At 40.6% G+C, this 19,924-nt stretch overlaps 1 protein-coding gene across 6 annotated transcripts in view; it reads right to left on the reverse strand.

Annotated features, from left to right (window-relative positions):
- The window catches only part of BRD9 (bromodomain containing 9), a 56,341-nt gene that overhangs the window by 16,214 nt on the left and 20,203 nt on the right, over positions 1–19,924 (reverse strand). Inside the window, exons 7-10 of one of the 6 annotated variants that reach the window (XM_039523392.1) lie at positions 19,649–19,761; positions 12,159–12,291; positions 5,996–6,071; positions 3,885–3,980 (exon numbers count right to left, since the gene is read on the reverse strand). In XM_039523392.1, the coding sequence (XP_039379326.1) occupies positions 3,885–3,980; positions 5,996–6,071; positions 12,159–12,291; positions 19,649–19,761 (418 nt within the window). Of the gene's footprint in view, positions 1–3,884; positions 3,981–5,995; positions 6,072–12,146; positions 12,292–19,648; positions 19,825–19,924 lie in introns of all 6 variants that reach the window. The other 5 variants (XM_039523389.1, XM_039523391.1, XM_039523388.1 and 2 more) reach the window with 5 other exon arrangements.

Consider the following 19,924-nt stretch of genomic DNA (forward strand, 5'->3'; position numbering starts at 1 on the left):
CAGCCATTTTGCCGCTCTGCAGATCTCTCAGATAGGGACATGCTCAAGGACAGTGACAGATGAGGAGATCAATCTTGTGGAACATGTACATTATCAAGTCTGGAGGAGTCATGTTATGAATTTGGTAGCACTAATTGAATTTGAGACCCACTTGGAGAGTCTTTGGGCTGATATTGCTGAGCCCTCAGAGCTTTCTGCCATAGAGAGTAATAGTCTAGAGGACTTCCTGAAGGCTCTTGTCCTATCGAGTAGAATACTAGATGTTAGGAGATCCCTAGGGTATGCAGCATGGCCTCCCTCTTGTCTTGGTGAGGCTTGGGGTAGAAGATAGGAAGGTAGATTGACTGATTCATATGAAAAGAAGAGATTACCTTAAGAATGAATTTTGGATTCAGTCTGAGTGTAATCTTGTCTGGGAAGAATGCTGTGTAATAGAACTTCTTGTACTTCCCTTGAGCATGAAGTGCTAGAACCACGTGAGAGTCATGTTTTGATGCAGAGAATCCCCAAGTTGGGATGTATGGTTTGCCCTTTGTCCTGTGAGAGGAGGTGAGGAGTGGTCAGAAGGGAGATCAATGGGCACACTGCGAGCAGCAATCAGGTAAGGGTACCAGGTCTGCCTTGGCCAAGTAAGAGCAATCCGGATTATGTGAGCTCTGTCCCTCTTTACCTTTAGAAGGACCTTCAGCAGAAGAGGAAACAGAGGAAAGGTGTAAAAAAAGGTCCTGGTCCCAGGGGAAAAGGAGTGCATGGCCCAGAGAGTGCTGTCTCATCTTGTTCTGTAAATGGCTAACAGGTCTGTGGACAGTGTTCCCCACCATATGAACAAGTCATGAAGTACTGACAGGTGCATCTCCCGCTCATGGTTGTGTGGGAATTTGCAACTAAGCTTGTCCAGTATCAAGTTCTGCATACCTAGGAGGTAAGCTGTGGACAAGGTGACGTTATGAGAGATGCACCAGTTCCATTGCTTCTGTGCATAGAGAGGGCAACCTGGTCTCGCCCTGGCAGTTGATGTAGTTCATATAGGCTATGTTGTCTGTTAGGATTTTCGTATGCGATCCTGCTATCCGTGGAAGGAAATGGGCACTGGCATTCCAGTAGGAATCTCTCTCCGCAGGTCAAGGAAGTTTTTGATCCTGGTAGGTAGTGACAGGGGTTTGTCCAGACTGTCTCTTTTCGGTCTATAAAAGAAACTGAACCATAGTTCTGGGCATCACATATGGAGTCTGGTGTGTGATATCACAGCTATGCTTGCCGCCATATGCCACAGGAGTTGTAGGCAAGAGTCTGGATGGTATTTGAGGACTGCATTGAGCTATGAGTGAGACCAGGGATAGGAACCTGTCTTGAAGTAGGAAGGCTTTGGCTTGTAGTGTGTCTAGGTTGGCCTTGAGGGTTGACTTTTGGGTGCTGATCTGAAGGCCCAGTTCTGTGAACCAGTTTATTGTGGCATCACTGGCTCGATGAGCCTCCTGGAGCAACTGGGCTCTGAGGAAACAATTGTCCAGGTAAGAGTAGATCATTATCCCTTGTGAGTGTTGATGAGCAGTTACCACACAGAGAACTTTGGAAAATACTCTGGGGTTGATGAAAGTCTGAAGGGAAGGACTCTGTAACGGGTCATGTCCCAGAGTAAATCTGAGAAATCATCTGAGAGCCGGTAGCATTGAAATATGAAAGCAGGTGTCCTGTAGGTCGAGGACCAAAAACCAGTCTCTCTCTTCCAATGATGGAATGATCGGCAATAAAGTGACAATCTTGAATTTCTGAGCCTTGACCAACTTGTTGAGAGCTCTGAGCTCCAGAATAGGTCTCCAACCTGCCTTCCTTTTGGGTATTAGGAAGTAACAAGAGAAGAACCCCTTGCCCTCCTAGATAGTGAGGTACTGGTTATATAACTACTAACTGAAGGAGTCAATCTATTTCCTGACATAGTAGACTTTCGTGAGAAGGGTCCCTGAAGAGGGACAGGGAAGGGTATTGTGGAGGGGGTAGAAAGGTGAAGTGGATGGAATATCTGGATAGGATAATCTCTAGGATCCATGTGTCCAATGTTGTGTGCTCCCAGGCACCATGGAATGCTGCCAAATGGGTGCATGGTCACAGACAGTAGCGTGGACTGGTGTTGCAGCACCACAATCTGCCTGTCAAAAGTGGTGTTTAGGGGCAGGGGGTTGGGATGAAGATTGAGAACGAGAAGGTTTACACATTTAGTAAATCTTCCCTTTTTCCTTTGGGGCTCATAGTGGCACTGTGATGGGAATTGAGATAAATAGGGCCTGTGCTGGGATTGGGGGCTAAAACATCTCTTTTCCCCCCGGTGTGTAGATTCCCAGTAACCTGAGGGTGGCCCTGGAATCCTTCAAGATGTGAAAAAGGGAGTCAGTCTTCTCAGAGAAGAGTTTCACACCCTCAAAGGGGATGTCCTCCACTATAGTCCGCACCTCCTTTGGGAATCCAGACAGGTGGAGCCATGACACCAGTCTCATCACCACAGCCATGGAGATGGACCTGGAAGCTGTGCCGGTGGTGTCAAGAGCCAACTGCAACAATGTTTTTGTCACCAGTCGTCCCTCCTGAATGATGGCCTTAAAAGGATTCCTGAGAACTCTCCAACAACTTGTCAATAAAGTAGTATTTTGTCCAGTCTGGTAACTGGCAATGAAATTGTAAGGTGGATGAGGAATACGGCTTCCTATCAAAGAGATCGAGGCACTTCCAGTCTCTGTCATAGGGTGTTGCACTGGAATTATATTATCGGCCACGAGACTTTAGTGCATCCATCATGATGGAATTGGATAGTGGGTCGGAGAAAAAGAACTCTGATTCCTTTGTGGGGACATAATATTTCTTGTCTACCCTCTTGAATATCGGGGCTACCGATCCTGGGATTTGCCATATCGTTTTAGCCGGGTCTAAGATCGCTTCGTTGATTGGGAGGGCAATTTTCAAGTAGGACTAAGAGTGGAGGATGTTGATGAGCTGGTGGTGCATGTCTTTGACCTGACTTCCTCCAATGGCATGTGGAGGGTATCCACTACTCTTTTCACCAGCTTCTTAAACAGGCAGAAATCATCTGCCATGGATGGTGGTGAAGGCATGACCTCTTCATCTGGGGAAGAGGAAGATATGGCTTCAAGTGTTATCTCATTCTCTGTGTCCTCTTCTTGCTCCTTAGTTTCTCGAGGCTCTGAGGCCCTCGATTATGCGGATGAGGGAGCGTGCCTGGAGGGTTGTTAGGCGATGCTTGACGCTTGCAAGGCAGGCTGTTTCTGTGCCACCCAGGGGTCCCAGTATGGCGGCATATGGCCTGGTGGAGGTGCCCATGGGTGGCCATACCAAGATAGTGGTGATGTCACCTGCTGGTATATTTCCAGACACTGTTGATCGTGGGTCCCATATGGAGCTCGGGAGGAGTACTGTTAAACCCCGTCTGGATCACTATTTGATCCCTCACTTGATAGTGAAGGGGTATGACATGATTGTGGGGATATACTCTGTGCTACTAAAGTTCTCTGATCAGCAGACACACCTACAGTGGAGCACCCATAGGGACACTACTTGAAGAAGAAAACATATTTTATTCCCAAGAAAACATCCAAATGTATGCAGCTTAAGAAAAAAATTTCTATTGAAGAGGTTACATTCAACTGAACAATAATGAAATCAACATAGCATTTTAATACTGTTATTTTCAATAAGTTTGCTTTTTGTTTTGATAATTAACATTTGCATTCATTTGCAAATACAAATACTATAATTTATAAAAACAGCTAACTGTACCAGAAATGTGGAGACAGAATAATCTGGAATTATTTGCTTTCTATAGTTAGATCAAGCACTTACACTAAAGTTAAGCTATTTTCTTTCTACAGATTTACCTTTGTTTCTTCGTTCATCTTTAAAGCCCAGTGTAGTGAAGCCAGGTAATAATTTGCTTGACAAAGAACTCAGATCCACTGGGTGAGTTTCTTCCTCTATAATAATTTGATTAAATAAAAAATTTGTATTATACATTTAATGATCTTTTCAAAATACCTTAGTATAAATTTCATATACTTCTACTTATGGAATTAAGATTAAATAATCATCACGAGTATTTCGATACTTGTCACAATGATAGAAGATGCCACAAAGCTAAACAAAAGTAAAACATAATATTAAATGATATGCATGAAGTACAGCCACAATAATCAAAGTTCTTGTTCTAATTTTCAAACACATTCAATTCAATATAGCTAAATTTCAATCTTTCAACCACAAGTTTGGTTAGTTTTATTTGTTTTTTTAAGTGCACAGTATAACCTTAACACTTCCTCTTGCCACAAGAGTTGTAACAGTAAGGTATTACATCATGCTTCAAGTTTTGCATGCTTCCAAAAAAAAACAGAACCTGTAAAATGAATCATGTAAACAGTAATATGTTTATAGAGAACAAGGCTACAACGAAAAAATCAGAATCCTAAATTAATGTACAAATTGTAACTGTGATTATGGGGACTTTATGCTAAAGTTGCATAAAAACTGTTTCATTAAAATAGTCAGCACAAGAGATGCTGAATGTGCACTGTTTCCATACTTAATGAAAAACACATTATTATACTTACAATGACCTCACTTCACATTAAGAGACTGGGCCATTTGTCTAACTTGCCAGAGATGTGCTGTCCCTTTAAGGACTAGAGATTTACCAGAGTTACCAGCTACAGCAGCTCCACAGCACATCAGCATGGGTACCTTAACCCATCCTCCCCATCTCTTCCAGTTCCAGTGGGGATATTCATACCCACATCTGTGCAGTAAAAGCCTTCTCTTTTACTTGGACCAGGCTGAGCAGCACTCATCCTCCTGCCCTCCGTAGTTAAAATACCAGGTTTCATAATAATCCACTGTGGGCATTATGCTAGTGGCTCCTTTTTCAAAGGGGGGTGGGGGTGGGCAGGAATTTTTCCCTCACCACCAGATTGGCCAAGGTGAGGTGGGTTTTTTCACCTTCCTCACAGCAGGCTGGGGGCTTAGTGGGCAAAAATCTAAAGGTTAGGCAATGATGTCACAACTTATTATGTAAGCTTGGGGCAGATGTCCAATGCAGGTACTACACAGGGTATGGATATGGTGATCAGATAGCATGGAGTGGGAAAGGATTTAAAGGAGGTATTCTTTAAAAGAGTAGAAAAAGACGTGGGGGGAGTTCAGGACTCCTATGACTGGTATGGCAGAGGCACCCCCTATTTTATAGCCCTCCCTTAACCCTCATTTGGGGAGTAGGGGCACAGTGGGTTGGCTGGGGAACAGGATCAGTAAGGGGGGCGGGGTGCCTGCCAGCAGCCCCCTGGGTATATGTAAATGATGATGGAATTATCTGCACTGTACAATTCTATCTGCTGGGTACTCCCAGACACTTAGAAATAAAGCTGCAGCCTAATTAAACCACATTCAGTGTCTTCTTTCCATCCAGCACTGCCGGACAATGGCATTCTCCTTTATAGTGTTACAAAGATGTACAATAATGTATTGTCAATATTAGATTTTATAACCCTCCAAATTACTATAAGTAACTGTTAAATCTCCCTCTGTTGGTCTCAGCCTTCACCCCTCTCTGGCCACAGCACTGTCTAGCGAAAGTTAGCAGACAAACCCCCGAATGCCTTCCTGCTTTCACCAGCAGCCTGATCTGGCTCCACTGCTCACCACCGAACTCTCTCAGCTCTCTCCTTCTGGAGCTTCCCCTTCCTGAAGCTCTCAACCCAGCTCTGCTCTTCTTCTGAGCTCTCTCCCCATTTCTGGACCCTGGATTCTGAACTCTCCCCGGCCTTTCGGCTGTAGCTCATTTATAACTCCCAGACGCAGCCCCGCCCTTCTCATTGCACCAAATGAAAGTGCACCTGGACTGAAACAGGAGACCTGGACCCCGTTTCATTTTAAGGGCCAGCTACCCTGTTACACCACAGTTACCATTAGAAATACATCATTAAAAGAGCTAAACACTTACCTTCTGCTTCCGGATCTGATGAATTAACCACACTGAATAATAAAGATCCATCTCCATTCTTTTTCAGATAACCCATCTGTAAACAGAAGTATATTGATAAAGGAGTAGCCCTTATACTCACTGTTATAGCTCAAAACAATCCAAATTTGAAACACTTGAGATTTTAGTTTACACAGGCTTCTTTGAAAAAAATTCCTACCTGAACCTGGCCTCTCTCATACTGCATTGGTATAGCCTTTTTCAATAAAAAGGAATGTAGAGTCCTGGCTGTACAGTAACTTCCTTTTAATGAATGCTTCAAAGATGGAAGACGTCCTTTGGAACAAATGATACTTTGTCCCTTATCTGACTTATTCTTAACTCAGACCTAAAACTTGCTCCCTGGGCAGGAAATCCCATATTAATTCTGGACCTCAGTTTCATTTGTTCCATTTTCTAACAATAAGGATTTTTAACTGTCAGCAAGAGAACGTAACTCCCTCCTTCAAGAGCTTTCTAAATCCCTGCTCTTTAAAGTGTAAGAGTGAAATCCTGGCCCCACTGAAGTTGATGGCCATTTCACTAATGACTCCACGGGAGCCAAGATTTCACCACAGGTGTCCACGCTGCCAAGGCTAGACTGCTTTTTGTTCCAGTAAATGCAACCATCGTGCCCATCCTCCATCATATCCATTCCCAAATCCAGTGTGAACTGCTTGTTTTCACATCTCTCCAACACTTGCTCCATCCTGTGTCTGGGACATTATATCTTCCTGCTCTCTTGCCACTCACTTCACCCAACTGCTACAGAATCACAGGAATCAGATGAGCTAATTCATCTTTCTGTCTCTAAGTCTACCCGCCCTGTAAATTTAGGACTTCAGTTCTCCTTTGGTTAAAGGAAACAGCAAACTTTCAATTACTTCAATTGGTGCTGAATCAAGCCCTTAGGGAAAAAAAACTATAATCAGAGGGTCAGGACTACTTGAGCACATGTCTGACTGTCTAAAGACAAGCTATGATCAGGAAGAGGACTGATAAATAGGATTTACAGAGACACCGTCACATGTTGATGACAGAGTAAAACAGAAATATTACTATGCTTGATCTGAGCCAAAAGGCCAAAAAGCTGCCTCTTCCTCATATCTGAGGGATGAGTGCTCGTTCATTCTTCTACTTGGAACTTACCTGCTGCTATTACTTTAAATCTTCAATTAAATATCCCTCTTTCTAGCTCATGATTTTCTTTCTTAAAGTACCTGAAACGTCTCTTAAGAAGTGCCACAAAGAAAATTATTTCTAAATAGTTTATTAAACTCCATATTACACATAATGAAACGGGTGATGCAGACTTGGAAGGGGGAATGCACAAGAATGATACCTCCATGTCATGACAGAGCAGCAATCTACACCAAGAAAGGGTTTGAGGGTGGGCCAGCATTGGCTGCAGAGTCTGTACTAGCCTGTATTAAAGCTTGGGCCTTAAAAGCTGCACATATGGAGCAACTTACTCCTTCTCCACATGCTTATCCCCCCTTCTTGTGAGCTGGTTACATTCTGCATCAACTAGCCCTCTTCAAAGAGTTTACCAACTGGCTGTTTCACACAGGGACTGCTGCTGCATGTGGCTTTCAAAAGTCTATTTGGAGGCTTCCAAAGAGCCTCAATTCCCAGTATGCCCTTCTAATGACACAGTGAGGCAGAAGGTCCAGTAGGAAACTATAACTTCTCTCCTCTTCCCCCGTTGCTGAATAACTGTGCTTACTGCAATTCCTCCTAACAGTCAGGGAGATAAGATGCAGGAAAATAAGTAAATTTAAAGGTACCAACTATGCCCTCATCCCCATCATCCAAGTTCTCCAGCAAATCTTTCCCTTGCAATGGCCACCACATGAAGAGAAGCAAGATAGTCTGGGATGGGGATGGGGGATGCACATGCACCCCGGGCCTTTTCAACTAAAGCCATCTCTAGGAACTCCTGTCATCCTATGACATAGGAGAGATGGGGGTGTGGAATGGAAAATTAAATTGAAGCTTCACTACAATGTTAAGTCTGCACGTGATAAAATTAAACAGTTGCTGTAAACCTCAATGTCTGCCTCAATGGAGGACTGGAGCTACTCAGGACTCTGATATAAGTAGAGAGTCTCATAGACTCATAGACTTTAAGGTCAGAAGGAACCATTATGATCATCTAGTCTGACCTCCTGCACAACACAGGCCACACAATCTCACCCAAACACTCCTGTAGCAAACCCTTAGCCTATGTCTGAGTTACTGAAGTCCTCAAATTGTGGTTTGAAGTCCTCAAGCTGCAGAGAATCTTCCAGCAAGTGACCCGTGCCCCATGCTGCAGAGGAAGGCGAAAAACCTCCAGGGCCTCTGCCGATCTGCCCTGGAGGAAAATTCCTTCCCAACCCCAAATATGGCCATCAGTTAAACCCTGAGCATGTGGGCAAGACTCACCAGCTAGCACCCAGGAAAGAATTCTCTGTAGTAACTCAGATCCCACCCCATCTAACATCCCATCACAGACCACTGGGCATACTTACCTGCTGATGATCAAATGAATTGCCAAAATTAGGCTATCCCATCATACCATCCCCTCCATAAACTTATCAAGCTTAGTCTTAAAGCCAGATATGTCTTTTGCCTCCACTACTCCCCTTGGAAGGCTGTTCCAGAACTTCACTCCTCTAATGGTTAGAAACCTTCGTCTAATTTTAAGTCTAAACTTCCTAGTGTCCAGTTTATATCCATTTGTTCTTGTGTCCACATTGGTACTAAGCTTAAATTATTCCTCTCCCTCCCTAATATTTATCCCTCTGATATATTTATAAAGAACAATCATATCCCCCCTCAGCCTTCTTTTGGTTGGGCTAAATAAGCCAAGCTCTTTGAGTCTCCTTTCATAAGATAGGTTTTCCATTCCTCGGATCATCCTAGTAGCCCTTCTCTGTACCTGTTCCAGTTTCTTAAACATAGGAGACCAGAACTGCACACAGTACTCCAGATGAGGCCTCACCAGTGCCTTTTATAATGGTACTAACACCTCCTTATCTTTGCTGGAAATACCTCGCCTGATGCATCCTAAAACTGCATTAGCTTTTTTAACGGCCATATCACATTGGCGGCTCCTAGTCATCCCATGATCAACCAATACTCCAAGGTCCTTCTCCTCCTCTGTTACTTCTAACTGATGTGTCCCCAATTTATAACTAAAATTCTTGTTGTTAATCCCTAAATGCATGACCTTGCACTTTTCACTATTAAATTTCATCCTATTACTATTACTCCAATTTACAAGGTCATCCAGATCTTCCTATATGATATCCCGGTCCTTCTCTGTGTTAGCAATACCTCCCAGCTTTGTGTTATCTGCAAACTTTATTAGCACATTCCCACTTTTTGTGCCAAGGTCAGTAATAAAAAGATTAAATAAAATTGGTCCCAAAACCGATCCCTGAGGAACTCCACTAGTAACCTCCTTCCAGCCTGACAGTTCACCTTTCAGTACGACCCATTGTAGTCTCCCCTTTAACCAGTTCCTTATCCACCTTTCAATTTTCATATTGATCCCCATCTTTTCCAATTTAACTAGAAATTCCCCATGTGGAACTGTATCAAATGCCTTACTGAAATCAAGGTAAATTAGATCCACTGCGTTTCCTTTGTCTAAAAATCTGTTACCTTCTCAAAGAAGGAGATCAGGTTGGTTTGGCACGATCTACCTTTTGTAAAACCATGTTGTATTTTTTCCCAATTACCACTGACCTCAATGTCCTTAACTACTTTCTCCTTCAAAATTTTTTCCAAGACCTTACATACCACAGATGTCAAACTAACAGGCCTATAGTTACCAGGATCGCTTTTTTTCCTTTTCTTAAAAATAGGAACTGTGTTAGCAATTCTCCAGTCGTACGGTACAACCCGAGTTTACTGATTCATTAAAAATATTTGCTAATGGGCTTGCAATTTCATGTGCCAGTTCCTTTAATACTCTTGGATGAAGATTATCAGGGCCCTCCGATTTAGTCCCATTAAGCTGTTCGAGTTTGACTTCTACCTCGGATGTGGTAATATCTACCTCCATATCCTCATTCCCATTTGTCATCCTACCATTATCCCTAAGCGCCTCATTAAAGACTGAGGCAAAGTATTTGTTTAGATATTGGGCCATGCCTAGATTATCCTTAACCTCCATTTCATCCTCAGTGTTTAGCGGTCCCACTTCTTTCTTTGTTTTGTTCTTATTTATATGGCTATAGAACCTTTTACTATTGGTTTTAATTCCATTTGCAAGGTCCAACTCTACATGGCTTTTGGCCTTTCTCACTTTATCCCTACATGTTCTGACCTCAATAAGGTAGCTTTCCTTGCTAATCCTTCCCATCTTCCACTCTTTGTAGGCTTTCTGCTTTTTCTTAATCACCTCTCTAAGATGCATCCGAAGAAGTGGGTATTCACCCACGAAAGCTCATGCTGCAAAATGTCTGTTAGTCTATAAGGTGCCACAGGATTCTTTGCTGCTTCTACAGAACCAGACTAACAGGGCTACCCCTCTGATACTCTCTAAGATGCTTGCTCATCCAGCTTGGTCTACAACTCCTGCCTATGAGTTTTTTCTCCTTTCTTGGGATGCAGGCTTCTGATAGTTTCTGCAACTTTGACTTGAAGTAATTCCAGGCCTTCTCCGCCTTTAGATCCACAAGTTCTTCAGTCCAATCTACTTCCCTAACTAATTTCCTTAATTCTTTAAAGTTAGCCCTTTTGAAATAAAAAACCCTAGTCCCAGATCTATTTTTGTTTATCCTTCCATCTAGTCTGAACTGAATTAGCTCATGATCACTTGAACCAAGGTTGTCCCCTACAACGATTTCTTCTATGAGGTCCTCACTACTCACCAAAAACCAAATCTAAAATGGCATCCCCTCTTGTTGGTTCTTCAACTACTTGGTGAAGAAATCCATCAGCTATCACATCCAGAAAAATCTGAGCCCTATTATTACTACTAGCACTTGTCCTCCAGTCTATATCTGGGAAGTTAAAGTCTCCCATAATCACACAATTCCCATTAGTGTTTACTTCATTAAAAACATTAAAGAGGTCTCTAGCCACATCCAAATCAGATCCCAGCGGTCTGTAGCACACCCCAAGCACTATCTCAGGGGAGGCTCTAGTAGCTTTCTTTCCCAAAGTGATTTTTGCCCACACAGACTCTGTCTTATCTAGTCCCGCAGTCTTCAAAATTTCCCAAGTTGCTATTTTCTACAGCACCCACACAACTCTCAGTACAATCTTGAGTAGCACACCCTGCCCCGCCCACCCCACAAAAACAGCTTGTCACACCTACCCCACCATCGATGGCTGGGCAAACTTGTCAAGGTCACAAAGCAAGGCTCAGCATTTATGTTGGCCTTAGTGGCAGCTAATGAAGGAGACCCCCTAAATGATGTAGTTGACAACTACGCAGCCTGTAAGCGTACCCACATATGCCCATCTATGTTATAACTGAACCCTCCTAATCTCTGGAGCCAGGTTCAAGACAGTTTAGCCTGATGTTAGTGCCCCAGGCTCATCAACACAGCCAGGTGCAGATGGCAGGGTATGTTCTTCATGTAGCGTCACTCAAGAATGTGTTGTGTGTGGTGAGCAGCAGTCAGCAACTAGAGAACCAAAAAGAGTTTGGGGGGAGGGGGGAAGGGGAACTGGGATCTCTACCTAAAGTAGGAAGTGAGGAAAATGTAAAGATGAACTCCAAAGGGGGAAAGAATTCCTAATAACCCTCAAATACATACTAACACTAATTTACCTCCAGCTACCTGTTAATGTGGTAGACAAGAAGAGAATCCTGCCACTATGTTACAGTCATCTCTAAGGGTAAGAACTCCAAAGCAGCTAACCTAACTATCTGACTATTTTCTCCAGGTGAAATTCCGCAGAGAAATGACATGAGACCTACATGCCACTTAAGAGCCACTGAAACCATAATTAAATGGCTTAAATGGGACGTAAGTGATACAGTCCTTTTGCTGGTCTTCCATAAAAGGTGAATATCACCCGCCACAGACTTCATGACACTCCGCAAATGTAAGTAATATCCATAGAACTTATTTCTTGTGATGTGACAAATATTTACAAGCCAGACACTATGTAAAATGGTAGACTTGACCATGTTGTAGACCTTGCTGTTTGGTAGATATCTGTTGATCCTGTCTCGAGCTTCATCTGCTGCATGCTCCACCAAGGCCAGGACATGTTCTTCAGCAGTGCTGTCTGTTAGACTGCATGCATTTCCTTCAGGTTCAAATATGCAACTAAAACAGAGTACAAATTGTTCAAATAAAAATGGAACCAAACCCATTTTCAAAACAATAGCAAACTGAGTTTTGTGACTACTAGCTAAGCAGTGCCAACATTTTTAAAAATTCAGTCTTCTTCATAGGGTCAATTTGTCTATATGTTTAAGTCTCGCATGTGATAAAAGTCCTAGCATAACTTCGAAGTACTGAAACAACTGAGTAGACAAAAAAACAACTTCCTTCACGATTTTAGTCATTTCTATATTACTATAAACAAGTGAAACATCTGTTTCATATTAATCAACATCCAACACATTCTTGTTTCTGAAGGCAAGTGTGAATTTTAAAGTTTACTTTTCAGTTGAACCCTTTTAACTAAAATAGCTACCCACAGCTAAATACAAATGGAAGAACCACGAACCATACATTAATGGAACAGGGGACACAGTTTGAGCTACTTCATATATAAATGTAAAAAAGTGTAGAAAGGGAATGTTGTGGAAGAACAGAGAGAATGCATCATCTCTGTATTATATAAATTTTAAAATAATAATTTTGGGTCAAAGAGGCTTATGAATTATGAGGTCACTACGGTACCATGAGCCATTTCTCAGGTGGTATGTAAGGTGCTGTGTAAATTAGATTTCAGGATGGATAAAAATCAGTAAGTAAAAATAAATAAATAAGAGTTTTTTGATAAAATGCTTTTCAAGGGAAAAAACCTATCTAAAGATAGTTTTAATTATCATACATTATAGCTCAAAGATATCTCATCATGGAATAGGGATTATAAATTCTAATTCTATAGTATGAGACAATATATTCATGTAATGTTTAAGAAAAGTTTTGTAAATGAGTTCCAGTAGTTCATGGATTAGGGACCCAATCTTACGGGGTTCTAGGGGCTTCTGTATAGATTTAGGTTAATCTTTCTGTCTACTCAATGGGACTCAGTGCTCCGTCTAGAAGATACCATCAGAGATGCTTAGTTTTGCAGTTCTCACACTGTGGGTTTGTTTCTCCGGAGATAACATGCTTGTTAATGTTTTTAAATATATAAATAAATATATAGAGGTGAGAAATAACAGCCCTCAACCCTATTGTCCCTCTGCAAATTTGTGTACACATAGTCAGTCCCTTACCTCTCTCTAAAAGTGCAAAGTTTCAAAAAGTTCAATAAATAGAAGATTGTTGGGGTCAGAATAGATCTGGACAAGAAGAAGTCTGGAGATAAATGTGAGAAGGGAGGGACAAGCAGTAGAAACAAAAGTGAAACTGTTTGAGCAGCATATTCCAGAAGTCTTGAGGTCTTTCTGAGTGTAGCCTTCATTGATTTGAGATCTACCATACCATTCTCTCACCAGAAGGGAAAACCTATAATGGCAGCAGGCCGTAAAAGAGACTCAGTTTGGGAATAATAAGACAGGCATGCGTGCAAAATGCAAACAGTGCAACAAAGCAATGCAAGGCCTGTTTGCCTAAATGAAACAACATCATGAGACATGTTCCTTCTCAGGAAGAAGCTGCACTGAAGATGATGAAAAGAACTTGTCTGAACATGCAGGATGTTCAGGTTGGTAAACTTTTTTATTTCATACTTCTTTCTTAAGGACTGCCTGTCTTTCTTCTGGACTATTCTTGAATTCTCATGTTTGAGCAAAAAATACAGTAGTTATTCTGTAGTAGTATCATTTTAGATGCAGTTGTGATAAAAAAATAAATAGCTGAAATAGGCAGATCTTCCTTTTACAATTTCACCTTTAAAGTGCACCTCTACCCCGCTATAACGCGGTCGTGGGGAGCCAAAAATCCCTACCACGTTATAGCTGAAACCCTGTTATATTGATGTAGGGGTGGCAGGGCTCCGGCGGTGACTTAAAGAGCTCTGGGCTCCAGCCGCTGAGGGGAGCCCCAGGCCCTTTAAATCGCTGGCGAGCCCTGCTGCTACCGCACTATATGCAAACCCGTGTTATATCGGGTCACGTTATAGCGGGGTAGAGGTGTAGTATTGAGTGTCAGTGAATGCAATGAGTAATACTAAATGAGCAGTATGATAATGATAATTAAATAAGTGCATTGACTTATTTTGTTTTGGAGAATCCATCCTCAACATATAGGATTCTATTGAAGACTATTCACCTTCAAGATCACCACCATTTTCTATAGTTTCAGAGTTATCTGCCAATGATAGTGTTTCAGTCACATCATGTGTGTCACATAGCCACAGTATATCACCTGTAGCAAAAAGAAAAAAAAAATCTCCATCATCCAGAAACAATAAGTTTCTCATAAGAACCAGCAGATTACAAAAAGTAGTAATTGATGTAAAAATTGCCTGCTTTGTTTATGCAACAAACTCTCCTTTCCATATGACTGAGAGCCCACACTTCATTAACATGGTTCAGTCATTAAGACCAGGATACTGTCCACTCAACAGAGCAGATGTCGCAGGCAAATTGCTGGATGAAGTGTATGAAAGAGAAATTGAGCAGTGTGCAAAAGGTCTAGAGGGTGAAATTGTTAATGTGAGTCTTGATGGGTGGAGCAATGTTCACAATGATCCTATTGCATGTGCTTGTGTGACAACAGAAGAAGGGAATGTCTTCCTTACAGAAAACTGATACATCAGGAAATGCACACACAGCAGAATACTTATGAGAAGTAGCAGTAAAAGCTATCACAAACTGAAAAAAAATCTCAAATGTCTAGTACGCAGCTTGGTCATAGACAATGCTGCAAATGTATCCAAGATGAGAAGAAATTTAGAAGAGAGTCCCAAGCTAATAACATACAGTTGCAGTGCTCATTTGATGCACCTCCTAGCCAAAGACTTCAGTGTTCCAGAAATAAAGGCTAATGTTGTTGAAACTGCAAAATACTTCCATAACAATCACTTTGCAGCAGCTGCTCTGAGAAAAGTTGGAGGAACCAAGCGAACTCTCCCACAAGACGTGCGATGGAACTCAGTAGTGGACTGTTTTGAGCACTATATCAATAACTGGCTTAATCTGATGATAGTTTGTGAACAAAGTCGTGAAAAAATAGATGGCACTGTCACAGCCAAAGTTCCCAACATTGGGCTTAAGAGAAATGCTGAACACATGCTGAGTACCCTGAAGCCTATTTCTGTAGCCTTGAACAAAATGCAGGGAAATAGCTGTTTTATTGATGACGCTGTTGAAATTTGGAAGGAACTGAGTGAGATCTTAAAGAGAAATATGCAATAACAGAGTTAAATTACAAGCTTTAAAAAAACCAAATGGGACAAGCACCATCTCCAGCTCATTGTCTTGCAAATATTCTCAATACTCGGTACCAGGGTCAAACCTTAACTGCTGAAGAGGAGGAGTTGGCTATGACATGGACACCCAGCAATCATCCCTCCATAATGCCAACTATAATAAACTTCAGGTGTAGAAAGAATATTTTCTTCCTTTGGACTAATCCATTCCCAACTGAGAAATCATTTGGGAAGTGAAAAAGCCGGAAAGCTTGTTTTTCTTTTCCAGATTATGAACAAACAGGAAAATGAAGGTGAAGACAATTGAGTTAGCTGCAGAAGCCAATATTTTAAATTTCTCATGTTGACCTGGCTGACATAGTCGATTTAATTTTTTAAAAAAAAAATTCATTTAACTATTTTAGTTAAACAATTAACAAAAACAAGTCTGAATTTAAAAAACTTGAATGTTTAACTATATTCAAAAAAAATCTCATGCTTGTTTTGTTAAAACATTATATTTTTGCTTTTGAAGAAAAAAATCCAGATTACATAACGTTGTTGTTTTAGTTAAATAAAACAATTTAAATGTCTGTTTGGTGATGTTCTCCTCCTAATACAGCAAGGCAAGAAAATCCTCCAAATATTAATGATTAACCTGTTGAATTGGAGATAGTTCACCTCCCAATGACTTCTTCATAAGTATCTCCTTCAATTACCTTTAGTAAATGAAATAACCAATCATTCATTTTCTGATATATCTGTAAAACTAATCTGAAAAGTTTTCAAAATAAAGCACTTTAAATATGTACAATGTGTACTTTCTAAAAATGAAACCTACATCTATCTCTGAGTTGTGAAGAATATGTATTAAGGTTATAACAACCAACAAGAATGCACTTTTATGTAGAAATCCATGATTAAATCGAGTCTGACTAGTGATTTAAATCAAATCCACCGTTAGATTTCCTTACACTAATATTTATTTCAGCCTACTTACACCAATCTTTTTTCCCCTTCTGTGATCCTTCCAATCACTCAGCATGCAAGTTACATCGGGGTGTGAAGCATGCTTTCAGAAGTCTTAAAAGAGGAACACTCCAATACAGAAGCCAAACCTCCAAAAAAAATCAACCTTCTGCTGGTGGCATCTAACTCAGATGATGAAAATGAACATGGATTGGTCTGTACTGCTTTGGATCGCTATCGAGCAGAACCCATCATCAGCACAGACGTATGTCCTCTGGAATGGTGGTTGAAGCATGAAGGGACATATGAATCTTTAGCGCATCTGGCACGTAAATATCTTGCAATGCCGGCTACAACCGTGCCATGCAAATGCCTGTTCTCACTTTCAGGTGACATTGTAAACAAGAAGCAGGCAGCATTATCCCCTGCAAATGTAAACAAACTTGTTTGTCTGAGCAGTTGGCTGAACGAGGAGGAGGACTGAGTGGACTTGAAGGTGCTATAGTTTTACATTGTTTTATTGTTGAATGCAGAGTTTTTTAGTACATAATTCTACATTTGTAGGTTCAAATGTCATGATGAAGAGATTGCACTACAGTACTTGTATTGAGTGAATTGAAAAATACTATTTCTTTTATTTTTATAGTGCAGATATTAATAAAAAATAAATATAAAGTGAGCACAGTACAATTTGTATTCTGTGTTGTAATTGAAATCGATATATTTGAAAAAATGGAAAACATCTAAAAATATTTACATAAATATTATTCTATTATTGCTTAATCGAGTGATTGATCTTTTTAATCACTTGATAGCCCTAATGATAATATTATATCCCATTAACTAATAGTTTAAAACATTAAAAGCTTGGGTCTCTCTGACACACTCCACATTGGACAGAGTCAAATTACTACACTTCTGTTCAGGAAACTTGATCAGTAAGTTATAAAGACCATGGGTGACATTTTCAAAAGTGACTTAGGCACTTAGGATTCTAAATGCTTAAATTACATTTGAAAAAATGGAAAAAAATTTTTTTCAAAAATTTACTTCACATTCTACTGGAAAAAAGCTTCTCCCTCTTTTTATCATGAATCTAATGTACAAACATGTACCTTTAGGTTCTGGTTGTGCTCCCATTGCAGAAGAACTCCTGCTGACTATAATGGTACACGATCAAGCCCTTCAGATTGTGCAAGATGTAAGTTGCTAAATGGGTGTGAATCTAAGTAATGAAGCCCAAGAGACTTATATAAACACTGAAGGGGCCAGGAGAAGGTGCAAACCACACTGAGATCACTTCAGAATTTGATCTCCTCGATGGAATTGGAGATCAGTAATTCAGTTATTTGAGTTTATACTTTAGTAGAGCACCAAGAGGAAGGATGGTCCAGTAGACAAGGTATTAGCCTGGGACCCGGGAGACTCAATGCCCTGCTCTGCCACAGTCTGCCTGTGTTTTGAGAATAAGTACATGAAAGACTGTGAGGTCTTCAGATACTATGGTAATGGGGGCTGTAAGAATTCATCAGAATTGGGGCCGTACTGTGCTGGGCATTGTACAAACCTAAATGAAGGTGCTCCTCCTTATTTTGTATGTAAATGACGTTGAGTCTGTATTCCCAGTAACAGAATCCTACTTCTGGTTTACTCTCCTAAATTCCATCAAGTAGCCCATGAAAAATAAACCACAGTTTTATTAATGAAAGCACTAGCACGTACACTGTTGTACAACTCTCTTCCACTACAGTAGAACCTCAGAGTTACAAACATCTCGGGAATGGAGGTTGTTCATAACTATGAAGTTTTCGTAATTCTGAACAAAACGTTATGGTAGTTCTTTTAGAAGTTTACAACTGAACATTGACTTAATACAGCTTTGAAACTTTACTATACAGAAGAAAAATGCTGCTTTTAATCACCTTAATTTAAATGAAACAAGCACACAACTGTTTCCTTACCGTGTCAAATCTTTTTTTAAAACTTTCCCTTCATTTTTTAGTCATTTACATTTTACACAGTACTGTACAGCACTGAATTTGCTTTTTTTTGGTCTTGGCTGCTGCCTGATTGCATACTTCTGGTTCCAACAGAGGTGTGTGGTTGACGGGTCAGTTCGTAACTCAGGTGCTCATAACTCTGAGGTTCTACTGTATAATAATTCTACTCAATGCAGACATTCAAACATTTGAAGAGTTCTATTTTTAACCCCACACCACTGTCTCTCTCTTGCACACACACAGAACTGCTAAACTAATCTCCTGTTTCTTCCATTAGCCACTAAAGATAATTACCAGAGCTGTCAATCACCAGTGCTGTTCCAAAAAGCTCAGTGGCAGATTATATTCTACATTTTTTTTTATATTTAAAAGGACACCATAAGCTTGGAAAAAAGCAATAATTGACTAGAAATTTTGGACCTAATATAGTTACTAATTACAGTAAGTAAGATTACCTTAACTGAAAAGTGTTTGCAAAAAAGTTTACTATTTTTTCCAGTGTGTTTACTCTGTTCATTTGACAAAATTGCTAGGTTTACTGTTTCCTTTGATAAAAAGACCCTTATAAACAACAAGAGGGGAAAGGAAAAAAACCCCTCATAAACCATGTTTAAAGGATTTGCATCCTGATACACAAACCTTCAGTTTTAAAAAAAAACCTGTATTATTTACTAATGTTGGACTTTTTTTTTGCAACATCTATTTCATAACTTTGGTGTCAAAATAGTCACCCTTTAAAACTTGAAGTTCATAATGTCTCAGTAGGCTTGACATTACTCACAGGAACTATTTCTGCAACTTCAAGAACTTTTGGGAAATGTGATGAGAAAAGGTGACAGACACTTGGAGGTGAAAGAGGCTTTCAGCCACCATTAAAATAAAGACAGATCTTAATTTTAGAGCACATAAAAGAGGAGAAAATATTTATCTATTCATCAGTCAAGTCAGGTTAGTTTGCAGAGGGAGGTATATTCAGCCTTAGAAGCAATGTGGTTATAGATTTGGAATCAACCTGTGAAACTACTGCATGATCAAATTTCATGTTAACATTGTATTACTTAAAGTATCAAACACAAAACTGCAAAGAGTTGCTCTCTACTCCTTACCCAAGCCTGGCCTGCTGCATTGATCGAGAGTACAATAGCTGCCACAAAGCAGTATGCATTTCCATTAAGACCTTTACCTAATGACTTCTTTACTTGGCTTTTTGGATTTCTTGGCAGTCTCTACTTGTACAGGAACGACTTCAGGAACAGGTTCCTCAACAGCTGTGTCTTCATCACCCAAAAGAGCTGCCTGCTGAGAAAAATCCATGTCCTGCATAAACGACATGCTGCGCTTCAAAGCTAACAGCCGTTCCTAGAATCAGAAAGGACAGAGCGGCAGGGACTTTACCTTTCCCACATAGCCAAGATGCTATGATAATGGGATGGGATGGGAATGGCCATGTCCTTATTTT

Source organism: Mauremys reevesii, linkage group 2, assembly GCF_016161935.1.
Source record: "Mauremys reevesii isolate NIE-2019 linkage group 2, ASM1616193v1, whole genome shotgun sequence".
NCBI classification, from domain to species: domain Eukaryota; kingdom Metazoa; phylum Chordata; order Testudines; family Geoemydidae; genus Mauremys; species Mauremys reevesii.